General features: G+C 43.1%; 1 protein-coding gene across 1 annotated transcript in view; it reads right to left on the reverse strand.

Annotated features, from left to right (window-relative positions):
* Window positions 1–17,795, reverse strand: part of SNX30 (sorting nexin family member 30) — a 46,348-nt gene that overhangs the window by 23,456 nt on the left and 5,097 nt on the right. The window contains exon 2 of the mRNA XM_065745266.1: window positions 647–835. Within this exon, the coding sequence (XP_065601338.1) occupies window positions 647–835 (189 nt within the window). The remainder of the gene's footprint in view (window positions 1–646; window positions 836–17,795) is intronic.

The following is a 17,795-nucleotide window of genomic DNA, read 5'->3' on the forward strand; positions in this document are numbered from 1 at the left end:
TTTGCCTTTCCTACCAGTATAATTAGGTCACGTTAATGGTTGACCTTCACTGCTTTGAAAAACTGACACACTCTTGGAAAATAGTAGCACTCTAACACTGCTTAGTTCTAACAACCAGCAACTTCAAGGAAGCTAGTTTATGTTTGACAATGAAAATTACAATATCATGATTTAGATAAGCACATGACACAGGAAGTGTGATGGACACTTAAGCAACAAGTTTAAAGAATTTTAGAGAATGATAGACAAAACGAGTGAAGATTACCAGTGAATCAGAAAGAAGGCACTTTGCCCTCAAGCAGAGGTAACTCAAATCAGTTTGGTTTCAGATTACTATCTATGAAAATTTTTCAAGCTAAAGAAACTGGCTTTTCAAGTTTACAAACAGTTCTGTTTAACAAGAGACAAGATCTAAGCTGACACACTAAAAGCTTTACATTACTTCACATAATGAAGTCGTAACAGTTCTGGTAGAAGAAGCCACATCATCATTACAATTATTACAAGGTACTGAAAGACATTAAGTTCTCATCCTTAAGGTGAAGAGACAGAATGCAAATCATAAACATCCAGAACACTCCCTTCAAAAACAAAACAAAACTTTTTGAAGGAAAAAGCAGTAGGGAAGGAGAATGTTGCTCAGTACCTTTGTTGTAACTCTATACGTGATGTAGGTCTCCATAGTGCATACGTGTTTTTTAGGATCATCAACAGTAACGAATAAGTCTTTTGTTTCCCCATCCAAGTCATCATCCAGCTGCAGTCTGTTGAGAAGGGATGAGGAGGAGGCTGGGCTAGAAGTGTCAACAGGTGTGCCATTGGGGAGACTGAGATCCTGTTTTGAATAAGAAAAAAAACATGTTTTAGATAGATGAAGAGATTCACCTTAGAGCAGCGGTCTTAAGAGATGCTGCTGACAAGCTTCACTGATACTTGTATTTCTTTTTGTCCATTATCACATGATTTCTTCCAGCAGCTTCAAAGATCAGCCTTTCCAGGACACCCTGGCAACCTTCCTAGTTTGCAGCTTGAACATTAAAGCCCAAGAAATGTTCAGCTGTTCCATAAATTGAAAGGAAAGCACGTTACCACCCCACTCCCCCATAAAACTGAGCAAACCAGTTTATTCCCATGAAAAAACAGAGATATCCTTGAACCAACTTCAGCTCTGAAAATGAAACAACTAGGCAAATTAGGAGGTTTCCTTGTAAGACAGGCTTCAGGCAAAGTGGCAACACTTCAGTTGACTGATGTGCGTCAGCATTCCCCTCTGCAGACTCCCACGATACTCAGGAGGGAAAACTCCTATCAGAAACTTCCCATCCAGTTCACTAGCTGTACCTATGTGCTGTTCCCTTCCTGAGTCTCAAGGTCCAGAGATACACAGTGCTTTGCTTGAAGGCCCTCATCCCCAACCTTCCAATTCCAAGATTTTCATTCAATGCATAGGGAAAGTAAAAGGTTAAAAGAACTAGCAAGCAACCATTTTAGGATGAAGCACACAAGTGTCTGGGGGTGTCTATAATTCCTTAAAAATCATCCAGCTGTAGAAAAAAAAGGTTTTTTTTAGAACTTGGTACATCTCTACATCCTTAAGACTTAGAATTTGGTATAAACCAGTTGTTCCATGCATCTCTGCCCTTGTTGTGTAGCAGAGCTAGCCAACCACACATAAAAGGTTGTATAGGAACATTTGACTACAGTCAAGAAAAGAAAGTGCTGAAGATTCAAGGCTCTTATTTACAGAGAAGATTGATTGCAGCAGGTTCTTTGTTGTTGTTTAAGTAATACCACAAGATATACACAGAATGTTTCCCTTGTCAAGGACAAAGGCTCCCCTGGATACCAGAATTGATGTAATATCACTGCAGCTAAAGCAGCATCTCAACTAACAGCGTTTAGTTCAAGATCTACTGCCTAGTCCCAGCTTCATTTAGTCATTACATGGCTAAATGAAATACATAATTTTAGCTAAGGAATTACTTCTGCATAGGATCCCATTTACTCATCAGTGTTCCCTATACAATTGTGGTTTATGTTCCAGCTGGACAAGGATAGTCCACACCCTCAAAAGAAGTCCTCCTCTGTTTGAGGGTTCAGAATTATCTCTCAGGTTAGAGCTGCAAGAACAGGTTTCTTATGAAGGTCTGCCTTACAATGCCTGAAATCTATGCTAAGTTGCTACCAGCCTTTGTTACAAACCCACCACGAACACTACAATTTTAGAGACAGACCTTCAGACCGTCACAATCCTGCAGAACAGTGCTAGCACCGTTCCACACTTTGAGAATTGCTGTAGTCAGGAGAACAGTACTTTAGTCTACACATTTTAGGGAAAGGCAGATCTAAATTACTGCCTACAAACATACATCAGATACATTCTCCCAAATAATGCTCAGAAGTGGTTGTCAACATGTGAAAAACAGCAGATTTAACTCACAAATGAACAAGAATGACAAGTTAGACACTAAACTGGTCTTTTAAGAGGGCAAAGGATCAGGATGAACATGGCACAGCTTGCTAGCTCATATATGAGGTAGCTATCCTGAACCACACAAGAAGCATCTGGCTCAGACTCATTACAGAAGGAGCCTGTGTAACAGGAAGATACACTGCCACAACAACCCAGAAGAAGAAAGTTATACTACAATCAGGAAAACAGAATATGCAGATGCCAGGGTAAGATGAGAAGCAGGAGATGGCTACAGAAATTCTGCAGTTCAGCTAGACAGGAGAATTTGGCTGAGCATAGTAAAGAGCAATGAAAACCCTGGGACACTGCAGCAGCTGTAGACAAATCTGCTCTTACTTCCAAAAAGAACAGGCAGCTCTCGACTCCCCATATGCAATAAGCATTAGTGTAAGATAAGTTGTGCCAGAACTGCAACAAGTATGGAAATGAATTAATTGTGGAAACAGTTTAAACCTGATCAAACAGAAGATTCTTGAAAGTCTGTAAAAAAAAAAAAAAAAGAAAGAAAAAAAAACTTTCCAGAAAGCAGCGATTCCATTATATCCTTTAAGTTACAAGAATTCTACATAAGTTGTTAGAAAAACTGGAAGAAGGCCTAAAGGTAAAGCGTGTGGCCATGTGCACAAAGTCAATGAATTTCCTCACCAGTTCAGTTGGAAGACTACAGCGATCATATTAGCACTTTTTAAGGACAGGGGTCTGTGAAGGCACTTTAGTCTACTTGAATACGTTCTTGTAAGTAATTGGTTCTGTGGAATGTCACAGGTCTTAAAACAAAGGCTCTGAAATCTTTTACCCAATTTTGGCCTTGGATGAAATGCTCCAATCTAGATTAAGCGTAACTTTCACATCACATACAGTTAGGAGCTGCAGGACTGCAAGCTGTGGCTGGGGAAAGGGACAGAGGAAGCATATATTTAAAACACAGCCTCACCTTTGGTGGCAGTACCCTTCCCCCAGTCAGACAGGGCTGGCATCGTGCACTGCTGTTTGGCTAGGTTTCAGCAGCTGATGGCCAAGTGAGAAGCCAACTGTTTGTCCTTAGCAATGGGTGGAGCCTCCAAGCTAAGCAGCACGAGATAAGGAGCTGCTGGAGTCTTTGTTTAGGAGCAGGCTAGATCCCTTTGCTGAAGTCTTAACCATTGTTAGAAAGAGGTAGGCTTTCAAGTGTCACAGCAGATGGCCCACCAATCTGAGCTGTCTCAAGCTGTAATCCTGAGACAAAGCACTTCCAAATCACGTTAATTGGCACTGGCATTCTTCCACTGGACTTCTGGGATTTTTTGGAGTGGGGAAGCAAGACTGCATCATCTGTTCTAGTCTACTTTTACCACAGAAAGAGGAGTCAGTCCTGCAAAGCCTGGCAGGAAAAGAAATCTGCATCCATCTACACTTCCTGTCAGCACAATTATCATGCCCAAGAGCATTTAAAATACTGCTAATATTAAACGTTTCACATAACAGAAGAGTCTGACTTCAGTGCCAGGGAGTCATGCATCAGCTTTGTTTTCAGTGTGACACAGTAGCTACTGCTTTAATTACCTAGCTGCAATATGAGATCAGCACAGTCCAAGTTTTAGCAGGTATCTACTGCTTACAAAGCTCTTCGTAGAAAAAGAGCCTTTTTCATGCAGCCCGAAACAGTAGAGTCATCCTGCCATGAATCAGAGCAGAACAACAACAGTGATGAGAACAGATGGCTTTTGGTGACCAGATAAATGAATGAAAGACAGGTTCTGTCTACAGACTCTTCAATTCCCAGGAAGCACCTTGGGAGATTTCCTCAGATTTCCAATCTTCTCCTACTGTAAATAAGAAAAACTTCCCAGACCACTATCACTACTGTCACCTGCAGAAGTAGGTCAGGAAGGGTCTAGCAAGGCCTGGATTACAACATATAGCAGAAAAAAATCAACATTCAGACCTCCAGGTCTGTGACTACTGGTCAGGTCTTCTGTGCACAGTTGTACAACTACCGACTGATATTCAGACTCCTCACACACACTTGTGGAGTTTATAGAACTCATCAAAATACCCAAAATTTTGGATACGTGAGATCAGATGACTCCAGAAGCAAGGATTTGGTTTTCTTGGCATGCAGTACAAAGAGGAACGAACTGTCTGCTCTAAAGCATGAGCCCTGACAACTACACAGGTTCCTATTTGGTAAGGAAGCAGCTTCACATTCTACTGTTGGATTACGCAGCCCAAACACTATGACTGAAACACACCCTAAATCTTTCAAGAAACTCGCTTCAAGTTTATCACTTCAAGTTTAAAGTTCAGCTGAATTTTACATATTTGAAGCCTGCATGTGGGATGGAGAATGAACTGGGAAGTTTCCAGCCGATCTCATCTTCTCCCTCCTTCATGTCCTCCTGACATTTTACAAGACTAGATTTACACAGCAGCTTGGATATACACAAAGTAAAACCTCAAGAGCTTGGCATTCAATCCTCTGGAAGCCAGCATCTCCCCTCTGGAGTAGTACACACTACAGAGAGAATGCATCTACAATACAACCCTAGAAGGCCAAAAAAAAAGTTCTAAAATTTTGAAGGTATTGGTTTATTTTTAAGGGAAGATCATGTATTCTCTTGCCAAATAGCTATTCAAAATCCCAGCTTCTAAAAATTTAATGTCAGCTTTCATCTATGCTGCCTTAGCAAGTGAGTAGCTTACCTGGATGATAAATCTATTGAAGCAGTTATCCACAAAGGAAGGAAGGAGATGGTTTCACTAGGTTTGAGTCATAAAATCATTAAGGTTAGAATCTCTAAGATCATCTAGTCCAGCTGTTCATCTACCACCAATACAGCCAAGTAAAACTATGTTCTTTAGTACCATATCTCTTGAATACCAACAGGGACAGTGACTCCATCATCTCCCTGGGCAGCCCATTCCAGTGCCTGTATCAACATCCTTTCCCTCATCCACCAGGTAGGCTACCTGGTCACAGAAGATTATGTTGGTCAACTAGGACTTGCCTTTCGTGAACCCATCCTGGTAGGGCCTTGAGTTGTCCTGCACACGTTACATGATTTCACTTAAGGTATCTGTTCCATAACTTTTCCTGGCACCAAAATCAGGCTAACAGGTCTGTAGTTCACCAGATTCTCCTTATGACCCTTCTTGTAGATAGGGGTCACACTGGCAAGCCTCCAGTCCTCTGGGACCACTTTGGTTTACTAGGACTGCTGATGGATAGTGGAAAATGGCTTGGCATTCACCTCCACCAGCGCCCTTGGGTGGATCCCATCTGGCCCCCATGGACCTGTGACCTGGTCCAGGTGGAATAGCAGGTCTGTAACTGTTTCCACCTGAATTTTTTGGGGTTTACCCTGCTCACCGCCTGAGACTTCCAGGTCAGGAGGCTGAGTACCCAAGGATAACTGGTCTGTCAATTAAAGGCAGACGTAAAGAAGGTATTGAGAACTTCAGCCTTCTTCTTAACCTCAGTGTCATGTTTCCCATCACATCCTGTAAAGGATGGAGATTATCCTTAGCCCTCCTCCTACTGTTAATACACATTTTAAAACTTTTTTTGTTCTCTTACTACAGAGGCCAAGTTGAACTCATACTAGGCTTCAGCCTCTCTGATTTTTCTTCCTGCATGTCCTAGCAACTTCCTTGCTCTTTCCCCAGGTTGCCTGTCTCTTCTTCCTCAGGAGTTAAATTTCTTTCAAGGAGCATTAGAAAACGTTTTCCCCCTGTACTCAGCTCTGGTACGGCCGCACCTCGAGTACTGTGTTCAGTTTTGGGCCCCTCACTACAAGAAGGACATTGAGGCCCTGGAGGGTGTTCAAAGAAGGGCAACAAAACTGGTGAGGGGTCTGGAGCACAAGTCTTATGAGGAGCGGCTGAGGGAGCTGGGATTGTTCAGTCTGGAGAAGAGGAGGCTCAGAGGAGACCTTATTGCACTCTACCACTTCCTGAAGGGGGGTTGTGGTGAGGAGGGGGTAGGCCTCTTCTCCCTGATAAGTAATGACAGGACGAGAGGGAATGGCCACAAGTTGCGCCGGGGAAGATTTAGATTAGACCTGAGGAAGCATTTCTTTTCTGAAAGAGTGGTCAGGCACTGGAATGGCCTGCCTAGGGAGGTGGGTGAGGCACCATCCCTAGCGCTGTTCAAGAAGTGTTTAGATGAGGTGCTAAAGGACTTAATTTAGTAGTTGGGTAGAGATAGTGATAGGAGGATGGTTGGACTAGATGATCTTATAGGTCCTTTCCAACCTTATGAACTTATGAACGTTCCCTCATCAGCCACACCAGTTCTTCTTCCCTGCTGGCTCATCTTATGGCATGGGGGAACAGCCTGCTTCTGCACTTTTAAGACTTCCTTCTCAAGGACTGTCCAGCCTTCCTGAATCCCTTTAATCCCTTTACCCTTCAGAAAGGAATCCCAAGAGACCCTCCCAAACAGTGTCCCTAACAGTTCAAAGTCTGCTACTTTGGACTTCTGGAGGTCAGTTTTGCTGGGCCCCCTTTCTGACTTCACCTAGAATACAGAACATTTTGTGGTTGCTCTGCCCACAACAGCTCCTGACCTCATCACCCACCAGTCCTTTTCTGTTTGTAAACAACAGGTCTAGCTAGGCACCTCCTCCGGTAGGCTCCTTTTTCCAGCTGTGTCAGGAAGTTGTCTTCTAAAAGCTCTAGAAACCTCCTAGACTGGTTCCTCTGTGCTGCATTGTATTTCTAGCATAGATGAAGGATGGTAAAGTTACCCATGAGAACAAGGGATGGCAATCACTCAACTTCTCCCAGATGCTTGCAGAACACCTCATCCATCTCCTTATCCTGGTTGGACAGTCTATAATGGTCCGCCACCAGGATGTCCACCTTGTTGGACCTCATCCTGATCTTCACTCATAGAAGACTGAAACAAAGAGCCATGCCACCACCCTTTCTTCCTTGCTTAACCCTTCTAAAGAGCTTTTAGCCAACCATTGCAGAACTCCAGTTGTGAGAGTGATCCCACCATGTTTCAGTAACAGCAACTAAATCTCAGTTTGCCTGCAACACAAGGGCATCCAGCTTCTCCTGTTTGCTGCCCAAATGGCTTATGTTGGTGCAGATGTACTTCAGACGGACCATCTGCCTCATCCCCAACCCAAGTACTGTTTCCCCAGGCCCATCTCAAGTGTTCCTAGTTTTCCTAGTTTTATCCTCTTTCATATCTAGCTGAAAGCTGTCTCAATGACCTCTGCCAGCTCCTGGGATAGGATTTGTTTCCCCTTTGCAACAGGTGAGACCCATCAGCAGCCATGAGGTCAGGCACTGAGTGAACTGCCCCAAAGGTTGTCCAAGCACAGATAATCTCACCTGTGAAAAGGTTTAGCCTGAAGCTACCTGATGTTGCAAATACACTGTTCTCATTCATTAGGTATTAGATGATGTAAGAGACATCTGGAAACTATTGAAATGTTGCTGTTCAGAGGCAAAGTGAGTACACTTACCTTCAATTAATCCTGTCAACATCAGTGATCTTATACCCAGGTCTATACCACTTTTAGAGCCTTGATGTTTTGTCTCTAACATCTGGACTGCCATGCTTTTCTCCTTGTGCTTCAAGGCATTTTGTTGCTTTTTGCCTTCCATCTCTCAGAGAAACACAACCACATGGCAAGGAGACAATGATTACATGCAGTGATTAATGCTGGTTTCTGGAACAGACTTATTTTCGTATCTCCAGTACTTAACAGTAAGTCACAGCAGAATTGCTGCTGGTGACTGGAAAACTAAAATGGTTTAAATATAAGTATTCATAAACACTATAGAAGCTTGTATTAACTTGGCTCCCACAGACTTACTCACAGTATGACTTATACCAGAGAGCTTTGAGAGAAGATAGCTTTGGTTTCTAGAGTTCTCTACCACTGCTCTACACAGGTCAGTTCTGTGTGGGAGAAGAATGCATCTTCCATCCCCCCGTTCATCCAGATCATATCATTGACAGTACAGTACCCCACTGAAGGATCTCACCAAGCACCTGCACAAGGCTATTATCCAATACCAGTTGCAAGCAAATACAAATTCCCTTCAGATGGAAGTCAAGGGAAGAAAAGGTATTTGCTTCCCCCCTAATATATGCTCAGCTTAATTGCTTTCCAGGCATTAGGATCTTACTTTGTTTACCACATACCCCCTTTGTTTCCTTGCACAACCCATTGAAAGTAATCAAACTGAGGAGGAGACAGACCACAGGGAAGGACAAATGCTCTGGACACTGTGAGAAAGGGAGGAAGAAAGAGCAAGATAAAACAAAACACCCACATAGTTAACTGCAACTCCAAAGCCCTACAAATTCCCAGGAGAAAGTAACACAAATTCTTCATTGATCCACAAACAGAATGGTGTTAAACTGCAGCTGACACAAAAGCTGTAAGAACCACCTCCTGAGGCCTGACCTGTGATTCTAGGAAAGGGGAGTGGGTACAGAGGCATCAACTCCCAACATCCCTCTCCATAAAGGGGAAGGAGTGTACTTGTGTGTGGGCATACTCACCATAAACTAGCACTCTCAGAAATGTGAATTTCCCACTATATTAATCATCTAGAATCAGTCTGCAGGTTGAAGCTATTTTAGGACCAAGCTCAAGTGAGAAACAAGTCTTCTTTCTATCACCTGGAAATGTATCAGTAGAGGAGTGATAGTGTCAAGCATTTAGTTCACAGGCATTGATCTTTCACATTCTAGGTCTAGAGGGTATGATGCAGCAAGCCTGTTGGGCAGAAAGCCCTAAATCTAATGGAGCTCATATCACATCCAAGCCTCCCTTCTCCATTTCCAGCTTCTGGTATTCTGTCCATTCAACCAACAAGCCACTTCTGAGGTCTGACTAGATAAAGACCGTATCAGTTTGCTCTTGGGATATTTTAAGTAGGTGTTAGAGTGCAGCAGGTTGCCAAGCCATGAGGCCTGATGATTTTGTTCTGTTATTCATCACTCAAACTAATATTTCTATTCTGTAGGTCTAACTTGCCTAGGAACTCAGGACTCCTCCATATCCCTGAAAAAATACACATTTCAGATATAGCAGCTGGTCTTCATGGCATGCAGTCTGGTACCACCTATGACCTGGAAGCACTCCTGCTTACAAAGGTATCATTCTTAGAGGAGTACGTTTTTACAGCCTACTTGGCTGGACAGGGAAATGCTAGCACAAATGCACTTCAGAAACACTACAAACTAACACAAGCAGGTCCCAAGCTGTCTCGTGTGGGTCATGGGATTCCCACCTCTTCCCTCTGGTGAACAGCCAAGCTTTATAGGATGGATTATTTCATTTTGTGGTTTGTTTTCCCATAAATCATCACAGGCTAACCAGAGCAAAACTGTGGGCACAGAAGTGTTTCCTGCAAGCAGTATTTTCAGTAAGAGCAACAACCCACCTCCTGGCCATGCTGCAGGAGTCTCCTGGGACTCTGCAACACAATGCCTTCTACTCCTTCTGTGCATGCACCCATACGAAGGTGTCATGTACCAGGCCAGACCATCTGCTCACACAGTCTGGCTATCTGCCCATCGCCTCACAGGCTCCTTAGGAGAGTGTTCCTAATCTGAACAGAAAGCTGTCTGTTATCACATTGAAGTTGAATGTAGTTCCAGTTCCAGTTTAAAAGTTAGGATAACGAGTGGCATCTCAAGTTTTTACAGCAGTTAAGACAAATCTGTCAATATTACTAATAAGCTGTGCTACTTCTAAACAAAGGCAAAAGGGCTGTAGGGATAAGCACTTGGATTATGTGGGTTATTCTAAGCAGAAACTACTTTGGTAAAATGGAAAGGGATCAGACACACTTTTGTCTTATTAACTCTCACTAACTGAACACACACTTCCCTATACCCTTTGAACAGAAAAAAGAAAGTAAGGAGTTACTGAATGCTTGCCTCACCCTACAAATCCCTTACTGGGGCAAGTTACCTTAGTGCACAAGAAGATATTTCAACACAGTGACAGGATGAACTGTTCTCTTAGAAGACATTCCCAGATCCAAGGTTTGCTTCTCTATCAGTTCGCAAAGCACAGAGTCCTTGTAGAAAGCTTCATTTAGCTTTCTAAGCAGAAAGCCAGTCTGACTACTAACCAGCAAGATTAATTCACAGTTACACTAAAGCTGTAGAAAGCAGCAGAAGTGTCTGTGATGTGACAGAACACAAGTCAGTTTAATGTTTGAGTAGGCTGGGTTTCTTTCTTCTTTGTGGTTTCTTTCTTCTAGTCCTCAGTAGAAGGGAAGAGGCAGCAGTACCTTGTGGTACTCCACTGTCAGAGTACAAAGATTCCCACAAACAGCAGAAAGTTAATGTGTTCAGAAACATTCAGAAAGGCCTTTTAAATCAAAACTTTCATTACTGTCCCCTAGCTGTGTAAACTTTCATGTCTTTCTGCAAGGAGTTTGTTTTAAGAATATTGCTCATTACACCTGAATTACTGTGAGAGTTGAATTACTGTATCCTGGCACACAGGAAGACCACAAATCATTTAAACATGCTAAAAAACACCTTGATAATTAACATGTTTAACACACCCAGTGTTTTGTTTCAAGCTTTGTTTTCTGAACCCTAGCTATGAACCTCTCAGAGCAGAGCAGCAGCAAGGATTCGGACTTTGAGCAGGAAAAATCTGAATTCAGCATATGACTAGGAGTCATCCACACTCCAAGAAGGCAGGTTGATATCTGATTAAAGATCAGAACTGCTTGTCCAACTAAACCGCTTTCTTCTAGAGACAAACAGCTTTTCAGACATACCCAATATCAGTTCTTTTCTGTTCCTACTCTAGTAGGAGAAGCACATTCAGGTGAGTCGTGGATTTAACCTTTTACCTTGGTACCCACAGTGCTGATTTTGCTGAGATGCACCTATGAACAAACAGTAACGTTTTTTAAACCTGAACAGACACAAAGGGCTTTTCTTTGAATTTCTAAAGGAAGGAGGGAAAATAAATGGGAAGAGAAGATAGCAGAAGTCTAGAAAGCAGCTATCCTGGTTATTACTATGTTTAAACAAGCACAAATACACTTCCACTTTGCATTATGACAAGGATTTCTCATGCTCACCACTTCAGATACTATTAGCATTCCCCCAGACACTGTCAGTAGTTTCATGAAATCAAATCAGATTGTCTGTTCATCTCACATTTTAATCTCCATCACTAGAAGAGTTGGAGGAGCTCTCAGAGGTAGTTCATGCAGGTGCAGTTTAAGGGACAGTCCTCAATCACATCTGCTGATAAATAGTACACTTTCCATCAGAATGAGATTTGCTCCAAAGAGTGAAAATAAAGTGCATATCTATTTGAAGCAAATAAATTAAAACTGCCTCATTCTCCACTTCAAGAAAGGGCAGTACACAATATTTCCTCACAAAAAAACAAACAAACAAACAAACACCAAAAAGCATATCTACAGTCCAATTAGAGGGAAGAAACACAGCATGAGATCTGTGGTCTCACTTGCCCTCAGAAACACCCTTTTTCCTTATGGCCTACACTGATGACAGGCACTGTAGCACATACAGACATTTAACATACACGACTGCAAGAGCTGAAGTACACTGACCCACCAGCATTCTGGCCAGCAAAATGAAAGCCAGCAGACAAATCCTCAAGAGGCCGTGATGATCACTGACAATAAGTGGTATTGATTAAAAACTTTCCAGGGATAGTCTTGGTAACAATCCAAAACACAGCTTTGTATTGGCAGCACACAAGACTTTCACATCCAATCAGCCTTACACAAAGTTTTAAAGAGCTACAGCAAAAGTGCCAATCCTATCCAGATAAGCACAGGTTTAGGCACTGCCTAGAGCAGTCACTTTCCATTCCTAAACCTGTCCGTGCTTTCACCACTGAGTTAACAGGAAAGAGCTGTTGCAAACACCATCTGCAGCACCAAGAGAGAGGAGGCTTCTCTGCCATTGAGCAAGACCTGCACTGCAATGTATTCCTTTCTAGGTATCTCATATCATTCAAAGTTAGTAAAAAGAGAGGCCAACTGTGCAGACGTGGTTCAAGGAAAGCTTTTAGGGCCCCAAGATGCCGTTCAGAAGGATGCAGCTAGTTCCATAAAACCTTGATTCTTCAAGCTTCAGTTCAACTTGAGCCCAGACAAAAAATGAGAATCAGGCTTAGAAGCCACTAACAGCATAACAGACTACTTCAACTATCCTTTTTCTGGGCATGCGAATTCTCTATAAGAACACCCATGACACTCCTTAATTTAAGGGCAACAGATAGAAACAAGTAAAGCCAGTTGCTATTTACATTTAGCTCATCTTTTTAGTGGTGAGTTTTTGAGATGCTCCTATATACTCCTGTAGTTCTCTTCAGCTTAAGGTATGTAACACAAACTTAAATCAAACTGAAGTCCATCTTCAGAACCTACAGGGAAACTACCACTTTCCATTCCAGGGTAGCTTCTTCCCCACTGCTTATTGCTTCACTGAAAAAACATTACAGAAGCTCTGGATGTTGTCCTAATACAGTGATTTTTTTGAGACCAATTTATGCTATCAGTACCTGTTGTATGAATGTTAGCTGCCTTTAATTTCAGACCAACTTAAACTAGACCCGACTAATTCACTAGTCCCCTACATGCTCAGATACTTTACTATTTCTCTAGAATAAGCAGCAGTTCTGGTGTCAGAATATCATTCACAGCAGAAGACAACATCTCCTCATGCTCCCTACCCAGCCCCTCACTTAGGAAATAAAACATGTCCCAAAAACTAATCTGTCAAACCATTTCATACATTGGTCCAGCACTGGGAAATAAACTAATTTAAAAAGCTGCAAATCACCACATTTGTCTTTCATCCTCAGTTTCCCATTACAGTGTTGCTAGTAACTAGCTTGCTGTTGACTATTTATTGGCCCTTAGTTACAGTAAGAAAAACAGATTCCCTTGTTTTTTAAGGTTTTACTAGCAGACTTTCACCTTGGGGTTGCAGCTGCCACCACCCTCAAGGTATTTGTTGGATTTTTTTTTTTGGTCGAGAAGTTGTTGATTTTTTTTTCCCCACAGTGTTGGGTTTTTCCCTTTTTTTTTCTTGTTTGTGTGCTTTCTGACTCACTTACTGTACACATGATAGCTTGGACTGTGAGCTTCACTGCAAATCTGGCTCAGGCTGTTGAGTTAGCCACAGCTTTCAGTCAGGACTGCTCAGCACTGAATATCTTGCTTAAGGTCTGCAGAGGACATATGTTAGTGATGCTGCTTCAGAGAAACACACAGGATCAAACACCATTTTTAATTGGTGCATTGCACTCTGCAGACTGAGAGCGCATTTGAGTTGCAGCATCTAAACTGTCCTTGAGATGGTAAGTAGATTTTCATATAACAATACTAAGTTATACCCTACTGCACTCTAAGAGCTCCTGTCTCGTTTCCTGACCTATTTACAGAGACCAGCCTCTCTACACAAAGAAGGATGATATAAGCAGCTACTGCAGCAGCTGGATGATGTATCTGAGATACCAGAGGTAGTCTGCAGTGCTAGAAGAAACGAAGACAACAGCTTGTAGTTTAATCTAGGAACTGATGTCTCCCAGATCCATGTGGCAGGGGGAAGGCCTTGGAAATCATCCTTTATCCCTTAGGTCATTAGTTGCAGAAACAGCACTGCCTGAGGTTTATCACTCTGTGGGCACTTAAAGAGAATGAAGTGCCCTAACAGAAAAGACCCTCTGAAGCTGTTTATCCTGTGTACTCCTGTCCTGCTCACCATTAGGGAGCCCACTGAGCATTCAGCAGCTCTGTTAGGTCTCAGAGGTTCCAGAAGAAGCAGCCCAAAAGATTCTTTCCGACCACCAAGCATAACTTTTTCCACAATGCTGAAAACAAGTCATTGCCAAGACTCACTCTTCTAAAACACAGCTGAAGTTAAGAACTAAGTTCCTGCATGTACGTTTTTAATGCCTGTTTTCAGCGCTCTGTCTCATTAAACCACCATTAAAGTCATTTTTTTAAAAAGATTATGAAAGCTGTGCAACAATGAACCAAAGCTCAAAGCATACCACCTTCTCCATTAAGATGAAAAAGGACCCACAAAGCAGTAATTCGGTTGTACATTAGGAGGTATGCTCATTTTTAGCAGACAGCAAAATTAGAAGTAACAGTACAAAGACAGTTAAGATAATGCAAGTGTTTGCCCAATTAAGTGTCAGCTATCCTTCACTCTGGTCAGAAGAGATGAGAAACTCTAGTCCCACTGCTCTGAGAAGCAGTGTATCACAAAAAGATCACCTCACAAAGTTTTACTACTATGCAGATGCTGTGGTATTGTAAAGTACTAATAATGCACGCTTATCAATAAAATCCAATTTCTGTAAGGAGGGTAGCATAAGCAACTATACTAGAGGGAGTCTGGAATGAGTAGAAGAATAAACCCTCCACAATTAAGGTGGAGACAGACCTCCTACCCCACGTGGACTGCCACAAGTCCATGGGGCCAGATGGGATCCACTCAAGGGTGCCAAGAGAGACATTGAAGGTGATTGCCAAGCCATTTCCCACCATCTATCAGAGTACCTGGCCAACTGGAGAGGAACCAGAGGACTGGAGGCTTGCCAGTATGACTCCCAACTACAAGAAGGGTCCTAAAGAAGATCCAGATAACTTCAGGGCTGTTAGCTTGACCTCAGTGCCAGGAAAGGTTATGGAAAAGAGCACCTTGAGTGAAATCAAGCAGCATGTGCAAGGTAACCAGGAGATAAGGCCAGCCAGTGTGGGTTCATGAAAACTAGGTCCTGCTTGACTGAACTCATTTCCTTCTATAACCTGTCTGGTGGATGAGGCCTTTGATGTAATCTACCTACAATTCAGCAAAGCTTTTGACACTGTCTCCCAAAGTATTCTCCTGGAGAAGCTGGCAGGCTTGGACACGTACACTCTTTGCTGAGTAAAGAGCTGGATGAATGGCTGGCCCCAGAGTGTGGTTGTGAATGGAGTTCAATCCAGCTGGCAACTGGTCACAAGCAGTGGTCCCCAGGTGTCAGTTCTGGGGCCTGGCCTGCTTAATGACAGGACAAGACATGGGGCAGTGGGTGCAAACTGGAACACAAGAGGCTCCACATAAATAAGAGAAAAAGACTTCTTCACAGTAAGGGTAACACAACACTGGATCAGACTTCCCAGAGAGATTGTGAGGTCTCTTCTGGAGACATTCAAAACCTACCTGGATGTATTCCTGTGTGAACTTTATCAAGGTGTTACTGCTCCAGCAGGGGAACTGGACCAGATGATCTTTCAAGGTCCCTTCCAATCCTCAACATTATGTGATTCTGTAATTAAGTCCACCCTCAGTAAGATTGCAGATGACACCCAGTCAGCAGGAAGCGTTGAGTTTCCTGTGGGTAGGAAGGCCCTACACGGTGACATGGGCAGGCTAGATCACTAAGCTGAGGCCAGTGGGATGAAGATCAACAAGACCAAGTATCTGATCCTGTACTTTGGGCACAACAACCCAGGCAATGCTACAGGCTCGAGGCAAAGCAGCTGGAAGGCTGTATGGACGCAATGGACCTGGGGGTATTGGTCAACATTCAGCTGATGAGCCAGCAGTTTGCCCCCATGGCCAAGCAGTCCAGTGGCATCCTAGCCTGAATCAGAAACAGCGAAGCCAGCAGGAGCTGGGAGATGATCATCCCGCTGTACTCAGCACTGGTGAGGCCGCACCTCATGTTCTGTGTTTGCTTTTGGACCCCCCGCTTCAAGAAAGATACTGAGGCCCTGGAGCATGTTCAGAGAATGGCAACAAACATGTCAGGGGCTAGAACAAGAGTCTTATGGAGAGCAGCTGAGGGAGCTGAGATTGCTTGGTCTGGAGGAGTCTCAGAGAAGAGCTCACTGCCATCTGCAACTGCCTGAAAGGAGGCTGTGTTGAGGTGGAGATCAGTTCATCCTCCCAGATTACAGTGACAAGAAGGAATGACTTCAAGTTGCACCAGAGGAGGGTCAAGAATAGGAACAATTTCTCTCGGAAAGAGCAGTCAGACACTGGAATGGGCTACCCAGGGAGGTGGTAGAGTCACCACCCATGGAGGTGTAAAAAAAAGTGTGGAGACGTGGCACTGCGGGACATGCTTTAGTGGAGAAATGTTGGTGGACAGTTGGACTAGGCTATCATAGAATCATTAAGGGTGGAAAAGACCCCTTATCTGTTTAACCACCATTACACTGTGGGCTGGCTACAAGCAAAAGCAAGACAAGAACTCTGTAGCTTCAGTGAGATAACATGGTATTAACCTAGACAAGAGATGTCAGTTTATGAAATACAATAGGTTGAGAAAGCAGTTATAGGTACTACCATTAAGAGAGATGGGAAATCAAATTCAGCTAAAAGCTCTACTACAAGCAGAGCACTAATGTCAAGTTGAAGGCCATGCCAGGTTTGAGTCAAGTCTTTTAATGAGATGACCAGAAATGACTTGCCATGCCAGAAGACACAGTAACTTCTTTAAACAGATATCTAAAACTCACACTCAAAGAACAAGACAGGCACATGGCAAACAGGCACTTGTTTCTGAAAGCTTTCTGTTTTAAGAAACATGGTCCAAGAATTTAACAATGCCAACAGCACTTGACATTCTCACCTATTCCTCACTACTACCTCTCCACTTGGCACAATGGCTGTGAAATAATCCTGAGACGATGGAGCAAAGCACAACAGGACCACAAACTCACACTTCTGGAAAGCAGACTTTGGCCTCTTTAGGGAACTGCTGGGAAGAACAGATATGGCCTAGGAGATAAGACACATCCAGGACAGCTAGCTGATTTCCACAGAACACCTCCCCACCCACAGAAGTGGCCAACCAAATAAGCAGGAAACGGAACCAAAGGCAGCTGGAGACCTTTTCTGGCTGAATTCTAATATGAAAGGAAGTATCAGAGGGGTGGTAGCAAGGATAGATGACACAGAAGGAATATAGAGACTCTGAGCACACAGAGATGGAATTATTGGGATGGAGTCAGAGGAGACCAACAATAATTAAAGTTTTGAAGGGTATATCCAGCAGCAAAACAAAATGAAAGGAAAAAGTAGTCCTGATGCTGAGTGTGGCAGAGGACCCGATGACAAGGGATCAAAAGGTCAAGGCCATCAGGGCTATCTTCACTTCAGCTTTCACCGAGAGGAACCTGTGGCTCTCTAAGGCCAGAGAGAAAGCTTATGATCAGTCAGGGAGGATCAGCTTAGGAAACATTTCAATAAACTGAACAGATACAAACCCCTGGACTATAACTGGAAAGACCCACACGTGCTGAGGGAGCTAGCTGATGTCACTAACATCACTTAAGATTATCTCATCTTTATGAC

This window comes from Cyrtonyx montezumae, unplaced genomic scaffold, assembly GCF_038088225.1.
Source record: "Cyrtonyx montezumae isolate F1298 unplaced genomic scaffold, pur_monq_1.0 scaffold_34, whole genome shotgun sequence".
NCBI lineage: Eukaryota > Metazoa > Chordata > Aves > Galliformes > Odontophoridae > Cyrtonyx > Cyrtonyx montezumae.